Consider the following 26,602-nt stretch of genomic DNA (forward strand, 5'->3'; position numbering starts at 1 on the left):
GGTTAAAAAAAATCAGAGTTCAATTTTGAATTAATAGTATGGTACCAAAAATGTACCAAATATTAGTTAATATCAACAAAATCATAATAGCTTACATTTGAGTGGTGGATTGATGATCCCTTTTTTATCCTTTATTTTCCATACTTCTTATCATGTGATTTTTTTAAAAAAAATATATTAGCAGGGCACGATGGCACATGCCTGTAATCCCTGTAGCTCAGGAGGCTGAGGCAGGAAGGATCATGAGTTCAAAGCCAACCTCAGCAATTTAGTGAGGCCCTAAGCAACTCCGTAAGACCCTACCTCAAAATAAAAAAGTAAAAAGGGCTGGGGATGTGGCTTGGTGGTTAAACACCCCTGGGTTCAATCCTTGATACCAAAAAAAAAAAAAAAAAAAGGCATTCTTAATTTTTTTTATATTTAAATACACTAAAAGTTGACAAAACTTAAAAATTTCAGAATTAGTTTTATTATTAAAATATTTGCAGACTTTTATATGAAAACACAGAAAAAGATCTTTCTGATACTCAGCGACATCTTGCTAAGAAAAAATATGAACTACAGCTTACTCAGGAGAAAATTATGTTCTTGGATGAAAAAATTGGTGAGTTTTTTTTTCGTTACTTGTATTTTTTTCTTAAGTCTCATAGAAAAATGTGTTCTGTCTAGTTATAAAATAGATAAACTTGGAAATGGATCCTTAATCTAAAAGTTTATGAATCAAAATGAAAATTTATTTTTATTTGATAGTAAGATTATTTTTACTTAGATTTAGGATCATATTTAGTTATGACTTAAAATTGTCAGTGAAGAAATAGCTAGACAAAATAGTTACATTTTTAAAATTTATGATGATAAATTTTAAATTTACCGTTTCAATATGATGCAGCTTGCTCACAACTGTTGTAATGAAATAGTGTATGCATGTGTGTATATAAATATATACATATCTATAGACATAAAACTTTTGGTGGAAAGTATACATATGTTTGGCTATGTCTAGGATATCACTTGGGTTTATAATGAAAATAACATTTATAAAATCTATGTGTTTTTTTACCAGTGATCTGTACAAAAGTATGGTCATAACTTAATCTTTTTAGAAATATACAGCAGAATTTTTTCAGGGCTTTAAAAGAGCCTATTTTTAATCTGAGGAAAAAATTTTAACATTTGCTATTATGTAGTTGAATAAATGTCTGGCATGAACAATTAGGTAGAATTTCTGTTAATTGAAACAAGAAATATTAAAAGAGGAATATAAAAGGGAATGTTGAAGGAAAACTCATTTTTTGATGTTTTGAGTCCAAGTAAAGATGTAAAGTAAGAAGTTGGATATATGAGTTTGTATCTCAGAAGACAAATCTAAGCTAACAATATATATTTGGGATACGTCAACCTATAAATTATATTTTAAAACCATAAGATCACATAGGAAGAATATAGAGAAAGAGGAGATGATGATCCAGGACAGAATAAGAAGAAGCAAAAGAAGTAGGAAGAAAACCCAGAAGTGAGTGTTATTTTGAAAGGCAAGAGAACCAAGGATTTTTAAAAGGGAGGGTATGATCACTTGTCAGGTACTTTTAAGTAATGAAACAAGATGAGGATAAAAATGTGTTTATAGGATTTGTCACATTGGAGTTTTAAAGTTTAAATAGTCTTGGGTGTGGGTTTAGAAATGGGAAGTGAAGTACAGATGGAAAAGATTAGAAAAGTCTCTCAAGAAGTTTGACTATTGAAAGATAGCAGAAAAATAAGGTGGTAGATTGCATGGATGTGAAGTTGAGGATTTTTTTCAAGCTAACAGATATAAGAGCTTTTTAAGAAATTGATTGATTGATTGGAAGTGGTAATGAACTCAGATATCAGAACACCCAAAACATGTGGGTTGCCTTAAAGGAAGCACTGCCTGCAAAAAAAAAAAAAAGACATGATGCATTTTCAAATACTATGTGACATATGACAGTACCTTCCTTGACACTGAACCCAAGTGATCCTTGGTAGGGTTTAACTTGACGGGCAGTATCTAGAGGTCTGGTCTAGCAGAGATCTTCTTGTAGAGCTCTAGACCTGTGGTTTTCAAATTTTGGTGTATATCCTAATAACCCAGTAGATAAAGATCACTAGAGCCAGACTCCCTAAAGTAGCAAGGACCAGAACTCTTGTATCTTAACCAATTTCCCTAGGCAATTCTGAAACCCTAGGACCTCTTCTCTAGACCAGTGGTTCCCAGCCCTTTTATTGTGCATTAGAATCACTGTGGGACATGGGGAGAAGTGTGCTTGTTAAAACATAATTTGCTGTGCCTACTCCCAGGATTTCTGATTCAGTGGTCTTGGGTGCGGACGTGAGAGTTTTCACTTCACAGATGATGCTGATGGTACTGGTTGAAAAACCACAGTTTCAAAGCCTTTGTTCTATAGCAATCCTTTAGCCAGTCAACATTGCCATTGCCCCGCCAGTTCTCACAAATAGAATTATACTTTCTTGGATGACATGTTCCCTTGGAATATTAGAAAAATCAGAAAAAAATAAGAATATTGCAAGATATTTGACTCTAATAATGACTTAGTTGAATAGTTTATTAATACTTATTACCTACCAATTTTATATGCAGCAGTCATTCTAGTCTGTGGAGGGAAAGGAGGTGACATTAAGGGTGGCAGAAACTACAGGTTATTTTGATATTACACCTATTGCATTCATCCACCCTCTCTTTCCCACCACCCAGCTTTCCTTCACTATTCTAATTCAAAGGTATTATGTTTTTATGTTTATGAGCCGTTTAGAATTTCTTGATGGATTGTATTTTATAATCACTAATAAAAAGAAACATTTTTATTTGGAATATTGTACTCTTATTTTTAATCATGGAATATAATATAGAGGAACTTTGAAAAGTATTTCAATCTGTTTGAACTGGAAAAAGATTTGTCTTGATTAAACCAACACCTTTATGATTACATATTTAGATAATTTTACAAGGCAGAGTATTGCACAGCGAGAAGAAATCAGCATTCTTGGTGCAACCCTCAATGATCTGGCTAAAGAAAAGGAATGCCTGCAAGCATGTTTGGATAAAAAATCTGAGAATATTGCATCCCTTGGAGAGAGTTTGGCCATGAAAGTATGTTCTGAGAACTGGGTAGACAAGGAATGTTTAAATGAAATATTTAAATATTAAACTGTAGTTTGCTTGAATCTGAATAAAGTAATAGGATTTTCCTCAAAGTTTTTTTCTAGAGAGCTAAAATTTAAAATCTGACTTTGAAATATTTAAGATAGTCTTAGGAAATACATGAGCAAATTTACTAGGTAACATTTTAAATTGATTTTTTCTATTATGAATTAGTGACTATTGTTCACTGACAATAACTAACTCAAATATCAAAATAAGGTAGTGAATCTGATTTCTTCTTAAAACCATTTTCAGGTAGTCTAGGAGGCAATATGTTTGCTCCATTAAACTGCCCTTGTGGTATGAACTAGGAGTACCTTTTTATATCATCCTCAGCCTTTGAGAATAGATCATATGGTGCTGGTGCATAAAGCTGGATGATAATTCATCCCATATGTTTTTTAAAATTTTATTTTAATTTGTTATATATGAAAGCAGAATGCATTACAATTCATATTACTCATATAGAGCACAAGTTTTCATATCTCTGGTTGTTTACAAAGTAGAGTCATAACATTCATGTCTTCATACATGTACTTAGGGTAACGATGTCCATCTCATTCCACCGTCTTTCCTAACCCCGTGTTCCTTCCCTTCCCCTCTCCCCTTTGTCCTATCTAGAGTTCATCTAACCCTCCCATGCCCCCACCCCACCAATCACATTATGAATCAGCAGTCTTAAATCAGAGAAAACATTCAGCATTTGGTTTTTTGGGATTGGCTAACTTAGCATTATATTCTCCAACTCCATCCATTTACCTGCAAGTGCCATGATTTTATTCTCTTTTAATGGTGAATATTGCATATATTTTGCTCTTGTTGTTAAACAAAAAAGGTCATGTTTGAAGGCACTATTGGTTTTAGCTCATAAATTGTGAAGCCAGTTCCTAATCTGTTTTCCACATGTCTTAAGCAATAACAGCATCAGTAGAATAAGGTCTTCCCACATTCCAAGGAAATGGATTCATGAAAATTCATCCATCCCTTTACCCATTCTTCAAACATTTATTGACATATTATGTTAAAACTGAGGGTTAATGAGCCTGTAGTGGAGCCTAATACACAGAGAGATAAATATATTATTATGATTGACTTTGTTAAATGCCATAATGACACAAGAAAAATGTTTTATTGGAGTTTGACAGAAATACATCTTAGACAGCCTGAGAATTGGGTTAGGGGAGGAGGAAGATCTAGGGAGTCTTCCAGGAAGTAACAGTGCCTGGGCTTCCCTGAAAAATAACTAGAAATTAGCCAGAAAAATATTTAGGGGACTAGGACAGTGATACAGACAGGTAGAGCAGCTTACTTCAAAGCTCAGTGGCTTTCAAGAGAGAGTGACATGAGTCTTCCTGATATGGTCAGAGATAGGTATAGATGGGTATGGAAGGGCAAAAGATGAGATGGAATAGAAAAACAACAAATCTCAAAAATGCATGTGATGCTGAGCAGGTCATTATAATGTATATGAAATGTTAGAGTTTCATTCTTTAATATTGTTGTTGCTTCCAGTACTGGTTATTGAACCCAGGGGCACTCTTCCACTAAGCTGCATCCCCAACCTTTTTATTTTTTTAAATGTTGAGACAGGACCTCATTAAGTTGCTGAGACTGGCCTCAAAATTTCAACCCTCCTGCCTCTGCCTCCTGAGTCTCTGGGATTATAGGCATGTGCCACCATGCTAGCTTGCATCTTTATTTTAGAGCATTATTCTGGCAATATAAATCCATAAAAAGATATATTATGAGAAAATGAGAGTAGTGACAGGGACACTAGTTAAAAGAACAGGGGTGAGACCTGTATGAGGATAGTTGCAGTATCAGTGAGAATTAGATCTATTGAGGAAGTAAAATTAATAAGATGTGGTTTCTGCCATGAATAGTTCCTATGAATTAAGTAGGAAACACAGAAAACAGGGCAGATGTAGGTGAGGAAGATTATTCACATGCTGAGTTTAAATTGTCTTTGAGAAATGTAGATGAAATATGCATAGGCTCTTGGATTTTTAGGCTTGGAGAGAAAATTGATGTTAATAGATTGGGGATCATGAGTGTAAATTAAGTCTTCAAAAGACATGAGATAGTAAATACAGGTTTATTGGATGGGAAGTCTTGATCATTATTTTTGAATTTTTATGATTTTAAGTGGAATTTTGCTTCTCCTTATATTCAAAACATTTTTTTGAATAGTTAAGCATGACTTTTTAAAACACTAACGTTCAGAAACTAACATTTTTCAGAATCTTATTTCTCTAAGTCATATCTAATCTTTTATTTTTCTGACTGTACTGATGTTATCTTCACAAGAATTCTGAGTGGCAAGTCCATTTCAAAATTAAGAACTTTATATAAAATTTTATAAAAGTAAGCATATTCATCCTCTAAATGGAAAATAATTTTTAAAGACAGTGTTAGACAGAACACAACAGACACTAGTATGGCAATATGTAAATCAATGGATGTGTAACTGATGTGATTCTGCAATCTGTATTTGGGGTAAAAATGGGAGCTCATAACCCACTTGAATCAAAGTGTGAAATATGATATATCAAGAATTATGTAATGTTTTGAACAGCCAACAATAAAAAATTTAAAAAAAAATGTGAAAAAAAAGGCAGTGTTAGAGAGTTAAATGAGAATGTTCCATATAATGACATTTCAGAACTGAACTAATAAATGTCATTCAGTGAAATAGGACTGTTCTAGCGAAATAGGACTGTTCTATAGTGTTATATGGAGATTACAGAAATAAGTTAATTTGGAAAAGTCTACCTTATAGTGAATACAGTGAAAAATTTTGGGTAATCATAGTTTTAAGAGATTTTCTAGTACTTACTACCAACTAATGTTAGAGAACTAACTCAATAGCAACCTCAGATTTTTGAGTAATAAAAGCCAGAATATTTATATGAAGTTTTAGTTTTTCTTTTTTTCTAATTATACTTATGGCATTCTGTCCAGACATAATTTTAACAGTTAATAAGAATCTTTCTTCCTGGTTGGATGTTCAAGGAATACATTGAGGTTGTTTAAGGAATAGTAGATTGCTAATGTTGGTAGTTTTGAGGAATGGTGGTATTAGGGTATTAAAATCACTAAGAGAAAACCACAGAGTAAGAGGATGCATTTTTAAAATTCTATTCAGTAATTCTGTTGTCCTAAATACTTTATAGTGTTCCTGGATCATCTTACTTTTAAGGTGAACATTTAGTGATAAAGGAAATTCCCTTTTAGGCTTGTCAGAATATTTCAAACTTAAAGATTTTATTTTATTTTTTCCCCAAATCCCAGCTGCTCAGGAGGCTGAAGAAGGAGGATCATGAAGTAATGACTTTCAAAAGCACTAGAAGTTCAATTAGGTTTTCAGTATATATTTTTAAATGTATTAAATTTTATTTTAAAAAATATAAATATTCCATGCCATGTAGACAATATTTTGTGTTTGATTTATTTCCCTCTTGTGTTTTTTTCTTCTTAAAGGGATTTAATTGTTTTTGTTAATGGGTATTTTGACCATACTCCATACTTCATTTCTGCCAGATGTAGACTCTTCACCATTCTATTAGAATGCAGGAAGGGAAACTGAAGCTAAAAATACCCTGGCAAGGGGCACATGAATAAAAGAAGATAGTGCACACACAAGAAACTTACTCTTTAGAGACAAGAACAGAAGTGGTTGGGAGATATAGGTTTGGTTTCTCATCTTTTTTCTTGGTTGCTAAGGATTTTAAAATCCAAAGCAACGTGCTAGGCATTATTATTGAAAGAATAATTTTCCTGCTTTTCTTTAAGGCTAATATTAGCTGTAAGTGTCTGTTTATAGTTAGATTAGCTCAGGATCAATGAGAGTTGTAAAAGGAGACATGGGAATGGTACTGAAGGCATTAAGATGTTACAACCCTTTTCAGCCTTAACTGACTCCACAATTCTATTCCTTCACCACACCTTTAAGAAAAGGGGAGAATGTAAATGGTGCTTTTTGTTATATCTTTGGTTTGGGCCTCCTTATGATCTCACACCTACATATTAAAAATGTACTTTTGTCAGTAATTTCATTGTAGTAGTTTTGTTAGATGATATTGCTGAGTAATGGAAACAATGTACTCCGTCAAAGTTATGAAGAACTAAATTTAGTTATACATGATTCATGCCTGTGGCTTTTATAACAAAGAATGTAAAGAGGTCAATCAGTCCCATTCAATATAAAACAAACCAATGTGACATCATTGGTTTGCCTCTAAAAACAGGGCATTTATGGGTGTCTTGTCTTGTTAGGCGATTGCACAAATCTTAAAAGTACTTGATATATGAGCTCCTATTAATATACTAAAGTGTAGCTTTTACCTCAATGAACATAATCTGTTTTGCTTAGTGAAGTTATTCACACTGATATACTAGGCTTTAAAGTGTACAAGAGAATAGAACATAAATATTCAAAACCAAATAGAAATCAAAAGGGGAGATTTTCAGTTTTGGTAGAAATAACAATTTAAGATAATTTTAATTTGATACTTATATTATCTTTCAAGGAAAAGACCATTTCAGGCATGAAGAATATCATTGCTGAGATGGAACAGGCATCAAGGTAAATCATTCACCAAAAATGTGAGCACTTAGTGTACAAAGACAATGTTAAGCATAAGGTGATAACTCCCAAATGTTGGAAAGAGGCCTAACTCTACCTGAGGAAGTAAAAGAAGGGATGATGTTTACCAAGTAAAATAAGGGGAAAGACATTCAGATAGGAAAGAAAGCAAAAAGCCACAAGTCATGTTGTAAAGCCTCTTGAATTACAAGTAGGTGGGCATTGTTGTAATCCGAAGTCTAAGAGGAGAAGTGAAAGGAAGGAGAACAGACTGGAAGAGACCTGTGTTGAAGACAATTGATTCTTAATTTTATCCTTTGGGCAATAAGAAACCATTGAAGAATTTTAAGCAAGAAGAATAGGTGATGGGAAACTGGGCCATAGGGTTTGGGGAACAGTGTGAACAGGGGGCTGGTTCTGGAGTACAGATGTGGTTGGGAAGATTAAAATGGGATTTCTTGGAGAGAAGGACTAGAGTGAGAAGAATCAGGATGCTAAGATTTGAGACCTGGAAAACATTAATTTTTAAGAGGGCAGAGGAAATAATTCACCAAGGAGGCTAAGCCATAACAGAGAAAGAATGAAGGCTTTCCTATTCTTGAGTGTCATAAGTTTTCAAATATTTAACAGATCATTAACTATTATGTATATTTAGTACCTTTTCCATAGTGAAATGATGACAACATAGTTAAACTCCAATGCACTTTTTTTTTGCAGTATTCTTGTAAATTTAAACATTTAAAACCTCTTCAAATGTTTTCATGCTAACTGTCCATCTTCTGTCTTGTGAGAATGTATCAGTCCATTTCAGTAAAATGTCTCTTCTTACATGCTGTTTGATTTGTGGAATAGACAGTCTACCGAAGCCCTAATTATGTGTGAACAAGATATTTCCAGAATGCGTCGGCAATTGGATGAAACAAATGACGAGCTGGCTCAAATTGCTAGGGAAAGAGATATCTTGGCTCATGAGAGTGACAATCTCCAAGAACAATTTAACAAAGCCAAACAAGAAAACCAGGTATATTTGTTCCTAGAATCTTTTCCCCTAAGGAAAAAATACACATATATTTATTTCTTCTGAGGCACATCCCTTGTTTCATTTTGCAGAAAAGCTCAGCTATTGGAAATAGCCTTTTTAAAAAATTTATAAACAGAATATGCCATGTAATTTTTAAGTGAAATTCTCAGATATGAAGTGTTAAATATTAAACAAAAGGAATAGGGACATAATAGATTTGTATTAAACTTTAGAAAGTACTTCCTTAATGAAGAATGTATATTTGAATAAACCAACAAATGAGAATAAAAGCCATCAGAAACTTTAAAGAAAAAGATTTATTTAATGCACTGCATATTACTCTGTTTAAATGTGAGACCATGGACTATACCACATGTTTTGGTCCTCCTTAGCACTGTAAGTCTTTAGGAAAATTCCTTTTATAATTAGTCTTTTCTTTTATAATTCAGTTCAACCCACAGTTCTTATTTCCATTAGTATTATTTTAACTTGAACATTAAAGTTTCCATTATTTGGAAAGTTTCTTTCCCCCTAAAATTCCCTGTTACCACTGTTAGTGTATTTAGTTTGCTTCAGAAGCACTTGTATTCTTTAGCTACCAAATAATTATAATTCATATAAACAGCAATAAAGATGCAACACTTTGTCAATTGTAAGAAATTATCTGCGACATTATTTGAAAGTTAATGAATAATGAGATCCTAGAACAAAAAAAGGATATTATGTAAAAATGAAGGAAATTTGCATAAAATATGGACTTCAGTTAGTATTATCAATATTGGCTCATTAACTGTAACAAAAGTACTAGTGTAAAATGCTAATAATAGAAGAACATGGGTGTTAGGTATATGGGGCTGTATAAACTATTTCATAATATTTCTGTAAATCTAAAGCTTGGAAAAATAAAATTATTTTTATAAGTGAATAAATAGCAGTACAAACCAAAAGATGTGAATCTACAAGGTCTACCTTTGTGTACTCTGTGTATCCTAGAGCAAGTAAGCTAAAGCTAAAGATGTATATAATTTTTATTTATGAGAAACTAGAAATTTAGTTATATTTTTTTAAATAAGAAATAGAAACTCATTAGAAAATTCTTTTTTTCTTATAAAAATGTTTTTAAAAACTCCTATCTTTACTACCCATGGTTAGTCACTATAAACATTTGACATATTTTTTTACTGGCTTTTAGTGAAAATTAGTTCAAAATTAAACATTTTTATATTGTTCATATATATATATATATTTAATGTAGCTGAGATTTAAAACCACACCACTTTGTGTCATCCTTTTTTAAAAAAAAAAAAAAACCTACCTGAGGAGCACTAGAGCCAAGTATTTTAGGACTCACTTGGGGTTGAATCTCACTGCCAGGTTGTACAATCATATATCTAATTTCATAACTTTTCTATATCTAATTTCATAATCCTTAAAGATGGATATTAAGTGAGAATATACCTGGAAAGTACTTACCATAATGTCCAGCATATTACTCAATAAATTGTAGCTATTATTAGCTTACTGTAATAGAAGCATTTCCCTGTCTTGTTAAAACTTTATAAGCATTTTTATCATTAGGAGAAAATTGGTAATAATTTACATATGTTCCAGAGTACATTTTTTTTCTTTGTTTGGGTAGAATAGGGATCCGTCTATGGACTGCAGGTTAAGAACCAATATCGTAGAACATTTGGAAAATTGAGACCTTAACACATTTTATCATTTGATATTTTTTTTAATAAGTCAGGATGTAACCTGATTTTTTTCACTTAATATACATAACATCTTCCTCTATTATTAAAATTACTCCAGACATTTCTCATAGATGCATAATATTCTACTGTGTTATTATACCACTGTGCAGATATACTACTATTTATAGCAACATTCACCAAATGTGAATAAATATGAAATTTTATTAGATTTTATCAAATTGAATCAAATCTTATGAGACTACTTTTTATGAGCATTTTCAAATGTCTCTTTTTTTTTAAGAGAGAGAGAATTTTTAAAATATTTTTTAGTTATTGGCGGACACAACATCTCTGTTTGTATGTGGTGCTGAGGATCGAACCCGGGCCGCACGCATGCCAGGCGAGCGTGCTACCGCTTGAGCCACATCCCCAGCCCTCAAATGTCTCTTGATATCATCATATAGTGATTCATATGATTACATATGCAAATTTATGCTTGGAGTAATAGTACGGTTCATAATTGAAATTTCAAACTTTTCTAACTAGGTAGGCAAAATACTACTTTTTAAATTAGAAAATCTTTGATTATTAGTAAAGTTTAATTTTGTTAAACATTATCTACTTGTGCTTTCTGTTTGTGAATTGTCTATTTATATCCTTTGCCCATATGCTCCTGGGCTTTTGTGTTTCTTTGGTTTTTATATGAGTTTTACACATTAAGTATATTAACTTTTTATATACCTACTTGTTGCAAACTTTTAAATTTTCATTTTTGATGTTTTTTACACGTAGGAATTTTTTATTTGTTGTATTCTAATCTCGCTATCTTTTTTTCCATAGGCACTGTCCAAAAAATTGAATGATACACATAATGAACTTAATGACATAAAACAGAAGGTCCAAGATACTAATTTGGAGGTTAACAAGCTAAAGAATATATTGAAGTCTGAAGTACGTATAGATTTTTTTCCTTTGCTCATGATTTTTAAGAGTTTTCACAAGAGTGAACTTAGTAATCAGTTGTACTTAACAGAACAGGTGAATGAACTCTTTATCACATAGCTTATTTTAGTTTTGACAATGGTGAGTTAATTATAGATTTTAAAAGTTGCCAATGTCCAGAAAGGTGGCTCCAGAATATATGCCTATTAGTTTGCTAAGTAAAAACAAACATTCTAGACTAAACAGAATCTTCCTAACTGGATGAAGGGCAAAAGGCCAGAATTAACTTGGCCTCACTTCTATTTGAAAACAGTGGAGGTTTCTGTTTCAAGCCTCTGACGGAAGTGGCTCTACCTGATTATGTAGCAGAACAGAATGGATCATCTTGTGATGGAGTCATTTGTTTCTTAGGACCAGAGGACAGAAGACTAACTGCCCTTTGCATTTCTCTCATGTTAGCAACTGTTTGACGAGGTACATGTACCAGGTTTTTCCAAAGCACATACTCCATACTCAGCTATCATCTTTAGTATAATCCAGCAACTACAAAAAATATCAGCTGAGGCAGGTAGAATGTTTCAAGGAGCCCTGTGGATGGCCAGAGCTTGCCTTGGGTACTGGATGGGAAAGGCACCTTAGAAAGGGGGAATGGAGAGTTCCGAAGAGCAGTTTTGCTTCTTCTATAAAATTGCCTATCTTAGGCCCCACACAGCTCTTGTGAGGGTGGTTGGAAGGCAGAAGAAACATTGTACAGACTCCTTTTTTGCATATTACCTGGTCATAAAACTAAGTTTAATATTAAAAAATGGTTCCTGTCTTTGAGAAATACTAGATATTTTTGTAGTGACAGCACAGCCCCATCTAACTACATGAAATTACGTGGCATTGTTAAGAGAATGACTTAGACAATTAAGTACACACAAAGTTAAAGAGGGAAAAGGTTGATGTAGGTAAACTCAGTTTATGTATGTTTTATTGTACCAGGTTCTTCCAAAGCACATATTCCTTACTCAGCTATCATCTTTAGTATGATCATGGAAAACATACAACAGGTTCCTACTGACACATTTGGAATATCTGAATCTTTTTTCTTTTTGGTCCTGGGGATTGAACCCAGGGGTGCTTTACCACTGAGCTACACTGCCGGCTCTTTTTAATTTTTATTTTGAGGCAGGGTCTCACTAAGTTTCCTAGGCTGGCCTTGAACTTGAATCCTCCTGCCTCAGCCTCCTGAGTAGCTGAGATTACAAGCATGCATCATCACACCTAGCAGAATATCTAAATCTTGAAAGCCTATGAAGTAGTTTGCTGTACAGAACTATTTTAACAGACTTGGCAAAGATCTTTCATGTGAGGCCACAAGATGGCAATATTAACTGAATTTCAACAAGTTTCTTACAATCAAGCAAACTTAATAATGAGAACATAAATCTGATATGAAAAGCTTATAAAGTAAGGATAAAGAGACAAGGCTGACACTGGAGATTTGTTTTTTAGAGATGGGAGAGATTACAGTGTATTTTATGTGAGAGAAGGGGAAATAGCTGCTTGATGATGATTTGATTTGGAATTTACTAAAAGTTTCCTCATGGAAAGGATGACTACTTATTTCAGCATCCAATGTATGACACAAAATAAACATTCAGTGAATACTTGCTGAATAAAAGATTGGATAGTGTAGATGGAAAAAAAACTTAAAAACTATTACTTATTGCAATTTGGTTATTTTATTTAGCCCAGGATTTTTTTTATAGAGAAATGTGGTATTTATTAACAGAAGAGAAAGATATCTAGGAACTTTTTATTAATTATTGAATTATAACTGATTTTTTAAGAATGGGTTAGTCAAACTGTAATAGTAAGATTTTTTTTAGAATGTATTTTTTTAAAAGATTTATTTTTTTAGTTGTAGTTGGACACAATACCTTTATTTTATTTATTTATTTTTATGTTGTGCTAAGGATCCAACCCAGGGCCCCGCAAGTGCTAAGCGAGAGCTCTACTGCTGAGCTACAACCCCAGCCCAAGATTTGTTTTTTAAAATAGCCTAATTATGATTATTCAGAATATTGTATTATTTGTGGAGCTGAATTTTTTCCTCTGGGGAAAAAGGTCCTACTTCAATTAATCTACTCATGATAGAATTTTGAAGATTTTAAAAGAAATGGTTCTATAGTATATGTTCAATTTATATGTGGAAGCATAATTTATGAATAACATTCCTTGGCAAAGCTTTGATATTTTACTTTTGAGCAATTAAGGGCAAATTACTAGAATAGCAGGCAAAAGTGAATTATAGTCCATGATCAAGAAAGTTAAGGCTGGGGTTATGAATGAAAGGCAGGAGTCAGACAGGAAATGTTCTAAACCAAGAGAATTACAGAAGTCCACACTTAAGATATATAAGAATTCAGAAGCTGTGAACAACCCAGTAAAGTCGTCATGAAGAAGGAATACACAGAAACAAAAATCAAGAAGCTTAGAAACCTGATCAGCAAGTGGTCAGTAAACATGTGTATGGAAAAGGAGACCTTGAGAATTTCATTTGAACAAAAGGAAATATAAGAGCCCTTACTCAGGTCCTGAAGATAAGGGTAAGTAGCTTTACTTAAATTTACTAGTGGAATAACTGAGCCAGTACAGATCCTCATCACACTTCCTTTTGTTAACTACTGGATGACCAGTTTTCTAAACTAAGAGTACAGGTAGGTTTTTTCTCAAGTTTATGTTAGAAATGCTCCTTTGTAGCAAGTGGATTCCTAGTGACCTGGAAAATAATGTTTAATATGTATCATATGTTGAGTTTTAAAGTAATACCTAAGATTTGTTTTTCAGGAATCTGAAAACCGGCAAATAATGGATCAACTCCGAAAAGCCAACGAAGATGCTGAAAACTGGGAAAATAAAGCCCGGCAAGCTGAGGCAGATAACAATACCCTCAAATTGGAACTTATCACTGCAGAAGCAGAGAGTAACAGATTAAAAGAAAAAGTAGATGCCCTCAACAGAGAAGTTGAGCAAGTAAGTTTGGGAAAATATACTTATAATACATTCTGCATAATATTTAAAGGAGTTTTGTTTTACTTTCCACAAATTAAATGTGTTAACAAGAAGTTAAATTGTTTAAATACTGTGAATTGTGGCCTGCTGACCATTTGCCTTACGCTTATTCTGATTCTCCTCTATTATCTACCTTACAACAATTATCTTTAGCTTTTTTTTAATTGAGAAATATTTCAAACATAAAAAATGTACAAAAAAGGTCATGAAACAGACAAAAACATCCCTACCCTCCAGATGTAAGAATGCTAATATTTGCCTTTGCTTCATATCCCTTGCTTAAAAATGCACATTACAGATACCAGTTCTCACCCTTTTCCTTCCTCCTTCCTTGATTGTTGGTGTGTATATCTTTCGTGTTGATGTGTTGCTTACCATGATGTATAATGTTGTTTGTGTTATTAAATTTTTTTCAAATATTATCATACTATATATAACCATTTTTCCTTTTTTTTTTTTTTAATATTTATTTATTTATTTTTAGTTTTCGGCGGACACAACATCTTTGTTTTATGTGGTGCTGAGGATCGAACCCGGGCCGCACGCATGCCAGGCAAGCGCGCTACCGCTTGAGCCACATCCCCAGCCCACCATTTTTCCTTTTTTTAAAAAATATATTTTTAGTTGTTGATGGACCTTTATTTTTATTTATTTGTATATGGTGCATGGTGCTGAGAATCGAACCCAGAACCTAGCATGAGCCACAACCCCAGCAACCCCATCTTGCCTTTTTTGATCAACTTTCCTTTTTTGATTAACATTTTAATTTTGAAGTTTATCTGTTTTGGTACATGTAGTGTTTTTAATATTTTACTATTTAAATCATTCCCATGTTGAAGGAAATTTAATTTTTTCTCTAATAAGATACTTTGCAGTAAATCACCTTTTACATTTCTCTCAGCTGTATGTCTCTCTAGGCTCATGTGAATAACTAGATCCAAGATAATTGTGATTTCAACTCTGTTATTTGAAAATTCCTAAGGTTTTGCTTTCCCACCAGAAATCGTGGGTTATCATTTGCTCAAATACTAATCAGTACTTGATATTGGCAGATTTAAAGTTTTTTCATACTTTTGTGTTTCCTTGATTACAGGTAAAATTGAAGGTCTTTTCAAGTTTCTTGGCCACTCTTGGATGAATTTTCTCTTGAATTCTTTTTAAATTTTGCCCATTTTTCTTTTGAGTTATTTATCTTTTTCATATTAATTTATAGAAATTCTCTATATATTCTTAATAATAATACTTTTAAAGATATGATCATTACCTTATTCTTATCAATGGCTTGTCTTTTTCTTTTTCTTGCAATACAAATCCATGTTAAACTCCGATGCACTCAAAATTATTATTAATCTTGTCCTATGTGGCTTATGCTTTTATCTCTTCCTTAAGAAATTCTTTACTATCCCAAGGCCAGAAAGATACTTCCCTATATTTTTATTTAAATATTCTTTTCTAGAGGATAGGAAGAGTGGGGGAAGGGAGGATAATGGGTGGGTGGAAAATTGTCGCCAAAGTACAGTTAGGGAAAGGGAGGTAGTTCCGATATTCCTTAGCCTAGTAGGGTAACTGTAGTAATCAATGGTACATTATACATTCTGAATAATTAGAAAAATTACGATATCTGAGGAGATGGAAATGCTAATTTCCACCTCAGTTTGATCATTACACATTGCATACACATATCAAGTTCTAGTACTATACCCCATAAATAAGTACAGAGATTATAGATCAACTAAAAAATACTTTTATTTTGGTTCTTCTGAAAGTTTTATGTTGAATTTTGCTCTTCACCAATATGTCTTTAATTACTTAAGATTGATTTTGTGTTTGAAATAGCGAACTCTTATTTTTGTGGATTAATATCCATCATCCTTTCTTCAGTGAAATATAAGTGTACTTTGTCAGAAAAATAACATTCAACTCCAGTTGTCTACTTAGCCATCCTGTCTTTTTTTTATGGTTCTCGGGATTGAACCCAGGGGCACTTTACTACTGAGTTACATCCCAGTCCTTTTATTTTTTATTTTGTCAGAGTCTTATTAAGTTGCTAAGGCTGGCCTTGAATTTGTGATCCTCCTTCCTCAGCCTCCTGAGTTGCTGGGATTAAGCTGTGTGCCACTATGCCTGGTTTATGTTAATCTTGATATCTGGGATGATTAATGTTCCCCTAAATTATTTTGACCTTACTTGGCCCTTATTAAACTGTTTCAGATGAATTTTAAAATAATTGTATCACATTCCATGATTTTGTATCTTTCTTCTAAGACTGTATTTTTCCCTTTTTCTTTGGCTATAGCCCACAAGTGTTGAGGTCATGCTTTCATTGCCATTGTTTTAAATATAGCCTGCTTCCTTTATGACTTTCCTATTGCTAAAGTTTTTTTTTAAATATTTATTTTTTTTAGTTGTACACAATACCTTTATTTTATTTACTTATTTATTTTTATGTGGTGCTGAGGATCAAACCCAGGGCCTCACACGTGCTAGGCAAGCACTCTACCGCTGAGCCACAACCCCAGCCCCTAAAGTTTTTTTTTTTTTTCCATTTCCAATGTACAGGGGACTAGGGGTTATTTTTCTTTTTCCTTTTTTTGCATCTATTATTATTTGTTGCATCTTATATTTTATTGTCTAATATTTTTAACATCGTGATTGGATAAAATTGCCTATGTGATGCCAGTTGTTTTGTACCTGTTAAGACTTGCTGGTAGCAGGGTATACACTTGGTATTTGATAATATTCTGTGTGAGCTTCAAGCGTGTGTGCTCACTTATTGTTATGTGTTATATGTAATGTGTGTGTGTGTACACATATACTTATATTAGATTAAGCTTAGTAGTGTCAGTAAGTCTTATATTTATTAAATTTGCATTTTTATCTTCTAACTTCTGGTTTGTGTATGTATTTGTATGTGTGTGTGAGAGAGAGAGAGAGAGAGTACATGTATACGTACATGCTGTGGATCAAACCCCCAGGCCCTGGTTTGTGCTACACAAGTGCTCTGCTGCTGAACTATATCTCCAACCCATCTTCAACTTTCTGGAAGAGAGATGTTAAGATCTTCCTCTGTAATTGTGAATTTGTTTATTTTCCTCCGAATGATTTTCTCATTTTTGCTTTATTTTTGAGACTGCTATTAGTTTCATATCAGTTCATTATTTCTATATTCTTCTGCTGAGAATATTTTATCATTGTGTAATTACTTGCTCAAATAACACTTTTGTTTCAAAGTGTGCTTTCATATAGCAATGCAACATCTCACCATCTCATGTGTTTACTTTGTAATGAACTGTTGGTAAATTTAATTTTTAAATCAACTATTGAAGTATAGTTTACATAAAGTACAAACACTCATCTTAGTATACAATTTAATGAGTTTTAACAAATTTTATACTTCTATAATTACCATTACAGAAGATATGGAACATTTTCATCATCTCCCTAACATTTCTCAAACCTCTTTGCAGTCATCCATCCAAATCTCCAAGCAACTGCTGATTTGCTTTCTATCACCATAGATTAGATCTGCCGATTTTCTAGAATTTTTCATAAACAGAATCAGGTAGTATACATTTATTTGTGTTTTGGCTTCTTTCATTCAGCGTGTTTTTTAACTTTATTCATATTGTTGTATGTTAGTTCATTCCTTTTTTTGTGTTTTTGTTTTGAGATGTGGTCTTGCTAAGTTGCCCAGGCTGGCCTTGAACTTGGGATCCTCTTGCCTCAGCCTCCCACATAGCTGGAATTTCAGGTGTTCACTACCATGCCCAGTTAGTTCATCCTTTTCTTTTTCTTTTTATTTATTCTTTAATTATTTGAATTGTTTGAACATATTTGAATTGTTTCCAGTTTGCACAAAATGTTGTTGAAAATATTCTTTCATATGGTGAACATAGGTAGGAATTTCCATTGGGTATATGCCTAATCATTTTTTTCCTTTTTTAAAAAATTTGTTAATTTTAGATATACATGACAAGTGTATTTTGACATATTATACCTACGTGGAATGCAACCCATTCCAATTTGGATCCCATTCCTGTGGTTGTACATGATATGGAGTTATGCTGGTCAAGTATTCATATATGAGCACAGGAAAGTTATGTCCAGTTCATTCTACTATCTTTCCTATTTCCATCTCTCCTCCCTTTCCTTCATTCCCCTTTGTCTAGTCCAATGAACTTCTATACTTCCCCTCCCTACCCTGTCTTGTTATGGGTTAGCATCCGCATATCAGAGAGAACATTTTGGCCTTTGGTTTTTTGGGACTGGCTTATTTCACTTAGCATGATAGTCTCCAGTTCCATCCATTTACTAGCAAATGCCATAATTTTATTCTTCTTTAATGCTGAGTAATATTCCCTTGTGTACATACACCACATTTTCTTTATCCATTCATCTTGCTCATGCTAGGCAGGTGCTGTACCACTGAGCTGTATCCCTATCCCTGGCCATTTAAGTGTAATGACATCTCTAAAAGTCTTACCTTCAAATTCAGTCATATTAGTGGTTAGGACATCAACATACAAACATGGGAGCAGGGCAGAACACAATTTAGTCCATAACAAATTGCTTTTAGTTTTTGATCATTATGAATAAAATTTTTGCAAATGTTGTTTCAAGTCTTTGTGTACACATAAGTTTTTATTTATCATGGATAAAAAGCTAGGAAAACCCATCACCACCACCCTCCAATTTACTGTAAGTCTGCTTGACTTTTTAAGAAACTGACTGATGGTTTCCTGAAATGCTTGTGCCACTCCCGCTTGCTCTGGGTGGTAGTGCCAGTCACTCTGCATCTTCTCCAGGACTTGCTAATAGGTGTATGGCATTATTACATTTGTCATTTTAGCCTGCACTTTCATCATTACTAGTGATGGTGAGCAGCTTTTCACATGCTTATTGGTCACTAATCTGTCATCTTCTGTGAAGTATCTTCTAATTCATTATAGATATACATAAAGGGTTTTCTGATATTCATCTTTTTAACGGTATATTTGTCATTTTGTTACAGTTGTAAGATTCTTTTTAGCAATCTAAATGTTACTTTATTAGTTCTTTCTTCTGCCTAATTTGAGTGAACTTACTATTCTTTTCCTATTTTAAAGTAGATATTTAGAGCACTAGATTTAGACCTTTCTTCCTTTCTGTTGCAGATATTTTGATCTAGTTTCTGCAGAAAACTTTAAATAAGGGGGAAAAGGTGTAGGGAGAATGCCGTGAAAATAGAAGAGAGATCAGTGGAGTAGAGGAGGGGGATTGAGGAGAAAGGTGGAGGGATGGGAAATGGGAGGAACAGTGAAATGAAATTGACCAAACTGCCTGCATACATACAGAAATATACTTGTGTGTTTTTATAAAGCACCAATTTAAAGAAAAACTATAAATAAATAGAAGGAAGACGAGTAGAGTAGAAGAAAGGGAATGGAGTGGGAAAAGGAAAGGGAAAGGGGAAATCCTAGGGACTGAATTGGAGCAAATTCTATTTCATGCTTGATAATTGTGTCAAAATGAACTCCAATGTTATATATAACTACAGTGTACTAATAAAAAAAGGGGAGTTGGGGTTGTGGCTCAGCAGTAGAGCGCTCACCTAATACGTGCGAGGCACTGAGGTCTATCCTCAGCACCACATAAAAGTAAACAAATAAAGATATTGTGTCCAAGTACAGCTAAAAAATTAAAAAAAAAAAAACAAAGTAGAGCTGGGGCTGTGGCTTAGCGGTAGCACACTTGCCCGGCATGTATGAGGCACTGGGTTCGATTCTCAGCACCACATATAAATAAATAAAATAAAGGTCTATCAACAACTAAAAAAATATTTAAAAACACAAAGTTACATATTTTCCTCTTCATGCAGCATTAGTCCAGGCATGGTGTGGCACACACCTCTAATCCTAGTGGCTCAGTAGGCTACTGCAGGAGGATTGCAAGTTTAAAGCCAGCCTCAGCAACTTAACAAGGACCTAAGTAACTGAGTGAAAGAGACTCTGCTCCTAGATAAAATATGAGAAAGGGCTGGCAACATGGCTTAAGCACCCCTGGGTTCAAAAAAATACCCAGTACCAAAAAAAACAAAACAAAAAAATACATACAGGTTTAGTTATATTCTGCATTTTGGACTACTGTTTTGTAATAGCTTTAATAAGAATGATTCTTATGCTATATGGTTCACTATTTAGAGTATACAGTTCTGTGGTATTTGGTATATTCATAGAGTTGTGCAACCTTCAGTAAAAGCAACATTTAAACATTTTCATGACCTCAAAAAGGAACGCTATTCCATCAGAACCTGCCCTCCCCCCAATTTAGGTCTTTAGTCCATTTTAATTTATTTTTGCACATGGTGTGAAGTACATGGTACAGATTCATTCATTCTTTTGCATATGGCTGTGCTATTGTCTTAGCAACATTTGTCCAAAAGACTTTGTTTCCCTATTAAATGAACTCAGTCAGCATCCTTGTCAAAAATCATTAGTTCATAGACAATTTACTTATTTTATACTCTCAGCTCTGTTCCATTGATCTGTGTGTTTATCCTTATACCGGTACCACACTGACATAAAAAACAAAAAAGTATGAGTCTTCCTATTTTTGTTTTTATTTTCAAGAATTTTTTGGTTGCCCTGGGTCTTTTGAATTTCCATATGGATTTTAGGATCAGATTGTCTATTTCTACAAAGAAGTCCCCTGAGATTTTGATAGGGACTGTGTTGAACTGACAGTTTGGAAATATGAACATCCTAATAATATCAAGTCTTCTGATACATAAACATAGGATATAGTTCCACTTGCTAGATCTTTTATTTACTTCAACAACTTTTTGTTGTTTCAGAGTATAAATTATGCCTTCTTGGTGTGAAATTTATTCTTAAGGTATTTTATTATTTTGAATGCTACTTTAATTGGATTTTTCTTTTTGTACTAGAGATTGAACCCAGGGGTACTCTACACTGAGCTACATCCCCAGCCCTTTTTATGTTTTGAGACAGGGTTGTGCTAAATTGCTGAGGCTATCCTCAAACTTTCAATCCTCTTGCCTCAGTCACTGGGATTACAGGCATGTGCCACCATGCCTCCTGGTTTCTTTCTTTCTTTTTTCCTTTTGGTATGGAATTTTTAAATTTTTAATTTTAGATTCTTCATTGCAAGGGTATAAAAATGTCATTGATTTTTGTATACTGTGACTTTCTTGAATCCTATAGCCTTACTGAAATTGTTTGCTAGTTCTAATAGATTTTAATTGGATTTCTTAGGATTTTCAATATCTAAGAATATATCATCTCTGAATAGAGATAGTTTTTATTTTTTTCTTTCTAATCTGGATTATTTTTTTTCCTAGTTTTATTTCCCTGGCTAGAACTTCAAGTAGTGTTGGATAGAAGTAGTGATATCTACCTTATATCTTTATGATATTCCGTCTTCTTCCTTGTCACTTTCTTTCCTTTATTTTGCTCTAGCTTCTACATATGAGAGAAAACATTCTCGGCTCTGGCTTTTCTGAGTCTGGCTTATTTCACTTAGCATTATTTTCTACATTGCCATCCATTTATCAGCAAATGCCATTATTTCATTCTTCTTTATGACCGAGTAAAACTTCATTGTGTATATATACCACAATTTCTTGATCCATTCATTTGTTGATGGGCATCTGGGTTGATTCCATAATTTGGCTATTATGAATTGTGCTGCTGTAAAAACAAAAATATAAGATAGATAAGTAAAAGAAGGAAAATGAGAGGGAGGGAGGAAAGAAGGGAAAGGAGTAGAAATATGGAATGAATTAAGCAATAGCATATTATATACATATATACATGTGCCAAAAAGAATTTCATAGATATAATATATAAATATATAACATATTTATATATAATGTATATAAAACAAACAAATAAATAAATGAGGTGAGAGAACAGGGGGAAGGAGGAGGGAAAAGATAGAGGAAGGGTTTTTTTTTAAGATGTCCTTTATTAGATTGAGTAAGCAAACTCCTTTGTCTCCTTAATTGGAAGAGTATATTAACCATTAAAGGGTATTGGACTTTGTCAAATGCTTTTTTATGTATCTGAGATTGTCATGTGTTTTCATTTTATAGGTATGGTTTATTATATTAGTTCATTTTCAGATGCTAAACCAATTTTACATTCCTGATATAAATCCTACTTGGTCATGGTTTAATAACTTTTTCTTATGATGCTGGTTGGTTTTCCAGTGTTATTGTTAAGGATTTTGTGTCTATATTCCTAAGAGTATCTTGTTTTGCTTTCTTGTAATACCTTGTCTGGTTTGGGTATCAAAGTAATCAGATCTCATAGAATGAGTGTCTTCCTCTTTGATTTTCTTTATAAAAGTTTGTATATAGTTGACATTACTTTTCTTGAAAAATTTGGTGAAATTTACCAGTGAAACCACTTGGATCTGGTCTGTTATTTTGGGAAAGTATTACTAAAAAAACTCTTTGTTATTTTAGGTAATTCAGTTAATGCATTTTTTTCCTGTGTTTTAGTTGTTTGTGTTTGTAGAAATTCGTTCATTTCATCTCAGTAATTCATTAGGATATAATCATAGTTTATTTTTATAATTCTTTTTATTTAGTAATGTCACATTATCCTCTTTGATTTCTCCCCCGCCCCCTTTTTGTGTGTGTGCATGTGTGTATGTGTGTTCAGTGTTGGGGATTGAATCCAGGGCACATGCTAGGCAAGCACTATACCACTGAGCTATACTCCTAACCCTCCTCTTTCATTCCTGATTCTCTTGAGTCTTTTTTTTTTTTTAATTTTAGATCAGTCTAGGTACAGATTTATCAATTTAGTGGATCATTTCAATCAAATAACTTCAGGTTTTGACATCCCTGTTATTGTCTTCTATTTCTTTCTCTTCCTCCACTCTAACCTTCTTTCTCTTCTCCCTTCCTTTCAGTGTGAATTCTCCCTAGCTTTATTTGCCCCAGCTTTACTAAAATATAATTAACAAGTGAAAACTGTATATATTTACAGAGTCTAATATGATCATTTAATATCTGCTTATGTTGTGGAATGAATCAGGCTAATTAACATACTCATCATCTCATATACTTGGCTTTATATCTATGTATGTGGTTAGAATATTTAAGATCTGCTTTCTTAGTTTTCAAGTATACAGTACCTTATTATTAACTATACTCACTGTGCTATAAAATAAGTCTTTAGAACTTATTTGTTTTCCTAACTGAAGCTTTGTACCTTGGACTAGCAGCGCTGGGTAACAGCCCTACCATTCTACTCTCTTGATTTTATGAGATCAACCTTTTTAGATTCCATGTGAAAGTGAGATTACACAGTAATTGTCTTTCTGTGCCTGTCTTATTTCACTTAACATTAATGTCCTCCAGATCTATCCTGGTCACAAATGCACGATTTCCTTCCTTTTTAAGCTAAGTAGTATTCATATAGCTATATAGATACTTCACAAGTTTGTTATTGATTCATCCACTGATGGACACCTGGGTTGATTCCATGCCTTAGCTATTGTGAATAAACACTGCAATGAACATGAGAATGAGGGTTTCTATTTGACATACTGATTTCATTGCCCTTGGATATATACCCAAGGGACTGCTGAATCATGATAATTCCATTTTTAGTGTTTTGAAGAAAACATTGTTTTCCATAATGGATATACTAATTTATATTCCCACCAACAGTATATAAGGGTTTCCTTTTTCCATAGCCTTACCAACATGTATTTTTCCTCTTTTTGATAATAGGCATAAGATAATAACTCATTGTAGTTTGTTTTTTAAATGTTTTATTAGTGCACTATAGTTATATGTAGCAGTAGGGTTCATTTTGACATAATAATACATGTATGCAGTATAATTTGCTCCATTTCAGTCCCTACTACTACTTCCCCTTTCCCTCTGGTCTTCCTTCTTCCTGTTCTCCTTCCTCTACTCAACTGATCTTCCATTTATTTATAGTTTTTTTAATTGATCCATTATAGTTATACATAAAGGGAAAATTTGCTGATATATTCATATATGTACATAGCATAATTTGGTCTATTTCATTCCATAGTTTCTGCATTTTCCCATCCCTTTCCTTCCCCTCTAACCACTTGTTGTTGTGCTCCATTGATGTCCCTTTTACTTTTTATGGAATTCCACCCTTTATTTTCCCTTATTTTTCTCTAGGTTCGGCATATGAGAAAAAAAAAAAATTGCTCTTTGACTTTCTTAGTCTGACTTATTTCACTTAGCATGATGTTCTGCAGTTCCATCCATTTACCAGTAAATGCTGTCATTTCTTCTTTTTTGGCTGAGTATTGTGTATGTATATACCTCATTTTTTATATCCATTCATCTGTTGACAGGCATCTGAGATGGTTCCATAACTTGGCTATTGTGGATTGTGCTGCTATAAATATTGATATGGCTGTATCCTTATAGTATGCTGAATTTAGATCTTTTGGATAAATGTCAAGGAGTGGGATAGCTGGGTCATGTGGTGGTTCCATCCTTAGTGTTTTTTTGTTTGTTTTTGTTTTAATTTTTTTTTGTAGTTGTATGTGGACATAATGCCTTTATTTTTGTTTATTTTTATGCAGTGCTAGGGATTGAACCGGTGCCTTACACATGCTAGGCAAACGCTCTGCCACTGAGCTTCAGCCCTAGCCCCTCATCCTTAGTTTTTTGAGGAATCTCCATACTGCTTTTCAGAGTGGTTGTGCTAATTTGCAACCCCTTAACAGTATATGAGTGTATCTATTTCCCCACATTCTTGCCAGCATTTATTGCAATTGCATTCATGATGATTGCCATGCTCACTGGAATGAAGTGAAATTTCATTCTAGTTTTGATTTGTATTTTGCTGATTGCTAGGGATCTTGACCATTTTTTCATATATTTGTTGACCATTTGTATTTCTTTTGAGAAATGCTTATCTAATTCTTATGCTCATTTATTAATGGGGTTGTTTTTTGGTGCTAAGTGTTTTGAGTTCTTTATATATTCTGGATATTAGTCTCCTCTTGGAGATTTATCTGGTAAAGATTTCTCTGTTCAAATTCTTAATTATTTCCTTTGCTCTAGAATCTTTTTAATTTGATACAGTCCCATTTATTCATGTTTGGGTTTATTTCTTTTGCTTTAGAGGTCTTGTTAAGGAAGTTGGTGTTTACATGAGTATGTTGGAGTGTTGTACCTATGTTTTTTCTAGTTGTTGCAAAGTTTCTGGTCTAATTCCTAGATTTTTGACCTGCCTTGAGTTGACTTTTATGCAGGTGAAAGATAGGGATCTAGTTTCATTCTTCTACATATGGATATCCAGTTTTTCCAGCGCTGTTTGTTTAAAAGGCTATCTTCTGGTATTCCCCTTCTCCCTCCCTTTCCCTCCCACCCCTATTCCCTATCTAGAGGTAATTTTCCACCCATGCTCTCCCTCCCTACCCTACTTTGAGTCACTCCTCTTATATCAGAGAAAACATTGGGCATCTGTTTTTTGGGGATTGGCTAACTTCACTTAGCATAATCTTCTCTAATGCTATCCATTTCCCTGCAAATGCCATGATCCCATTCTTTTTTAGTGCTGAGTAATATTCTATTGTGTATAAATGCCACATTTTTTATCCATTCAGTATTAAGAATTGTAATGCAAAAAAAAAAATAAGAGAGCTCATGTATAATGGCATAATTTGGCATGAACATACTGTATATACAGAGTTATGAAAAATTGTGCTGTGAATGGATAATTATGAATGTAATGCATTCCACTATTGTCATGTATGTAAGAAATTTTTTAAAGGGCTATCTTTTGGGGCTGGGATTGAGGTAGAGCGCTTGCCTAGCACATGCAAGGCCCTGGGTTCGATCCTCAGCACCACATAAAAATAAATAAATAAAATAAGCGTGTTGTGTCCAACTACAACTAAAAAATAAAAAAATAAAAGAGTCAGTTACTTAAGGAAGTCTTTCCTGACTTCCTGGACTTTTTTAGTCTAGGTCGGTTTCCTTTGTTACATACTTTTCTCCAGAAATATTTTCTTTTCTTTTATTTAGAAGGGGGTACCAGGGATTGAACTCAGGGGTACTTGATCATTGAGCCACATTCCCAGCCCCATTTTGTGTTTTATTTAGAGACAGG

The 26,602-nt window shown here is 33.4% G+C and overlaps 1 protein-coding gene across 13 annotated transcripts in view; it reads left to right on the forward strand.

The window, feature by feature from the left end:
* Tsga10 (testis specific 10) overlaps positions 1 to 26,602 on the forward strand; it is a 101,228-nt gene that overhangs the window by 55,322 nt on the left and 19,304 nt on the right. For 11 of the 13 annotated variants that reach the window (XM_015499691.2, XM_048810282.1, XM_048810288.1 and 8 more), the window contains 6 exons: positions 489 to 604; positions 2,976 to 3,130; positions 7,711 to 7,766; positions 8,619 to 8,787; positions 11,322 to 11,432; positions 14,259 to 14,444. In XM_015499691.2, the coding sequence (XP_015355177.1) occupies positions 489 to 604; positions 2,976 to 3,130; positions 7,711 to 7,766; positions 8,619 to 8,787; positions 11,322 to 11,432; positions 14,259 to 14,444 (793 nt within the window). Of the gene's footprint in view, positions 1 to 465; positions 605 to 2,975; positions 3,131 to 7,710; positions 7,767 to 8,618; positions 8,788 to 11,321; positions 11,433 to 14,258; positions 14,445 to 26,602 lie in introns of all 13 variants that reach the window. The other 2 variants (XM_048810280.1, XM_048810291.1) reach the window with 2 other exon arrangements.

This window comes from Marmota marmota, unplaced genomic scaffold (assembly GCF_001458135.2).
Source record: "Marmota marmota marmota unplaced genomic scaffold, marMar, whole genome shotgun sequence".
Classification (NCBI taxonomy): domain Eukaryota; kingdom Metazoa; phylum Chordata; class Mammalia; order Rodentia; family Sciuridae; genus Marmota; species Marmota marmota.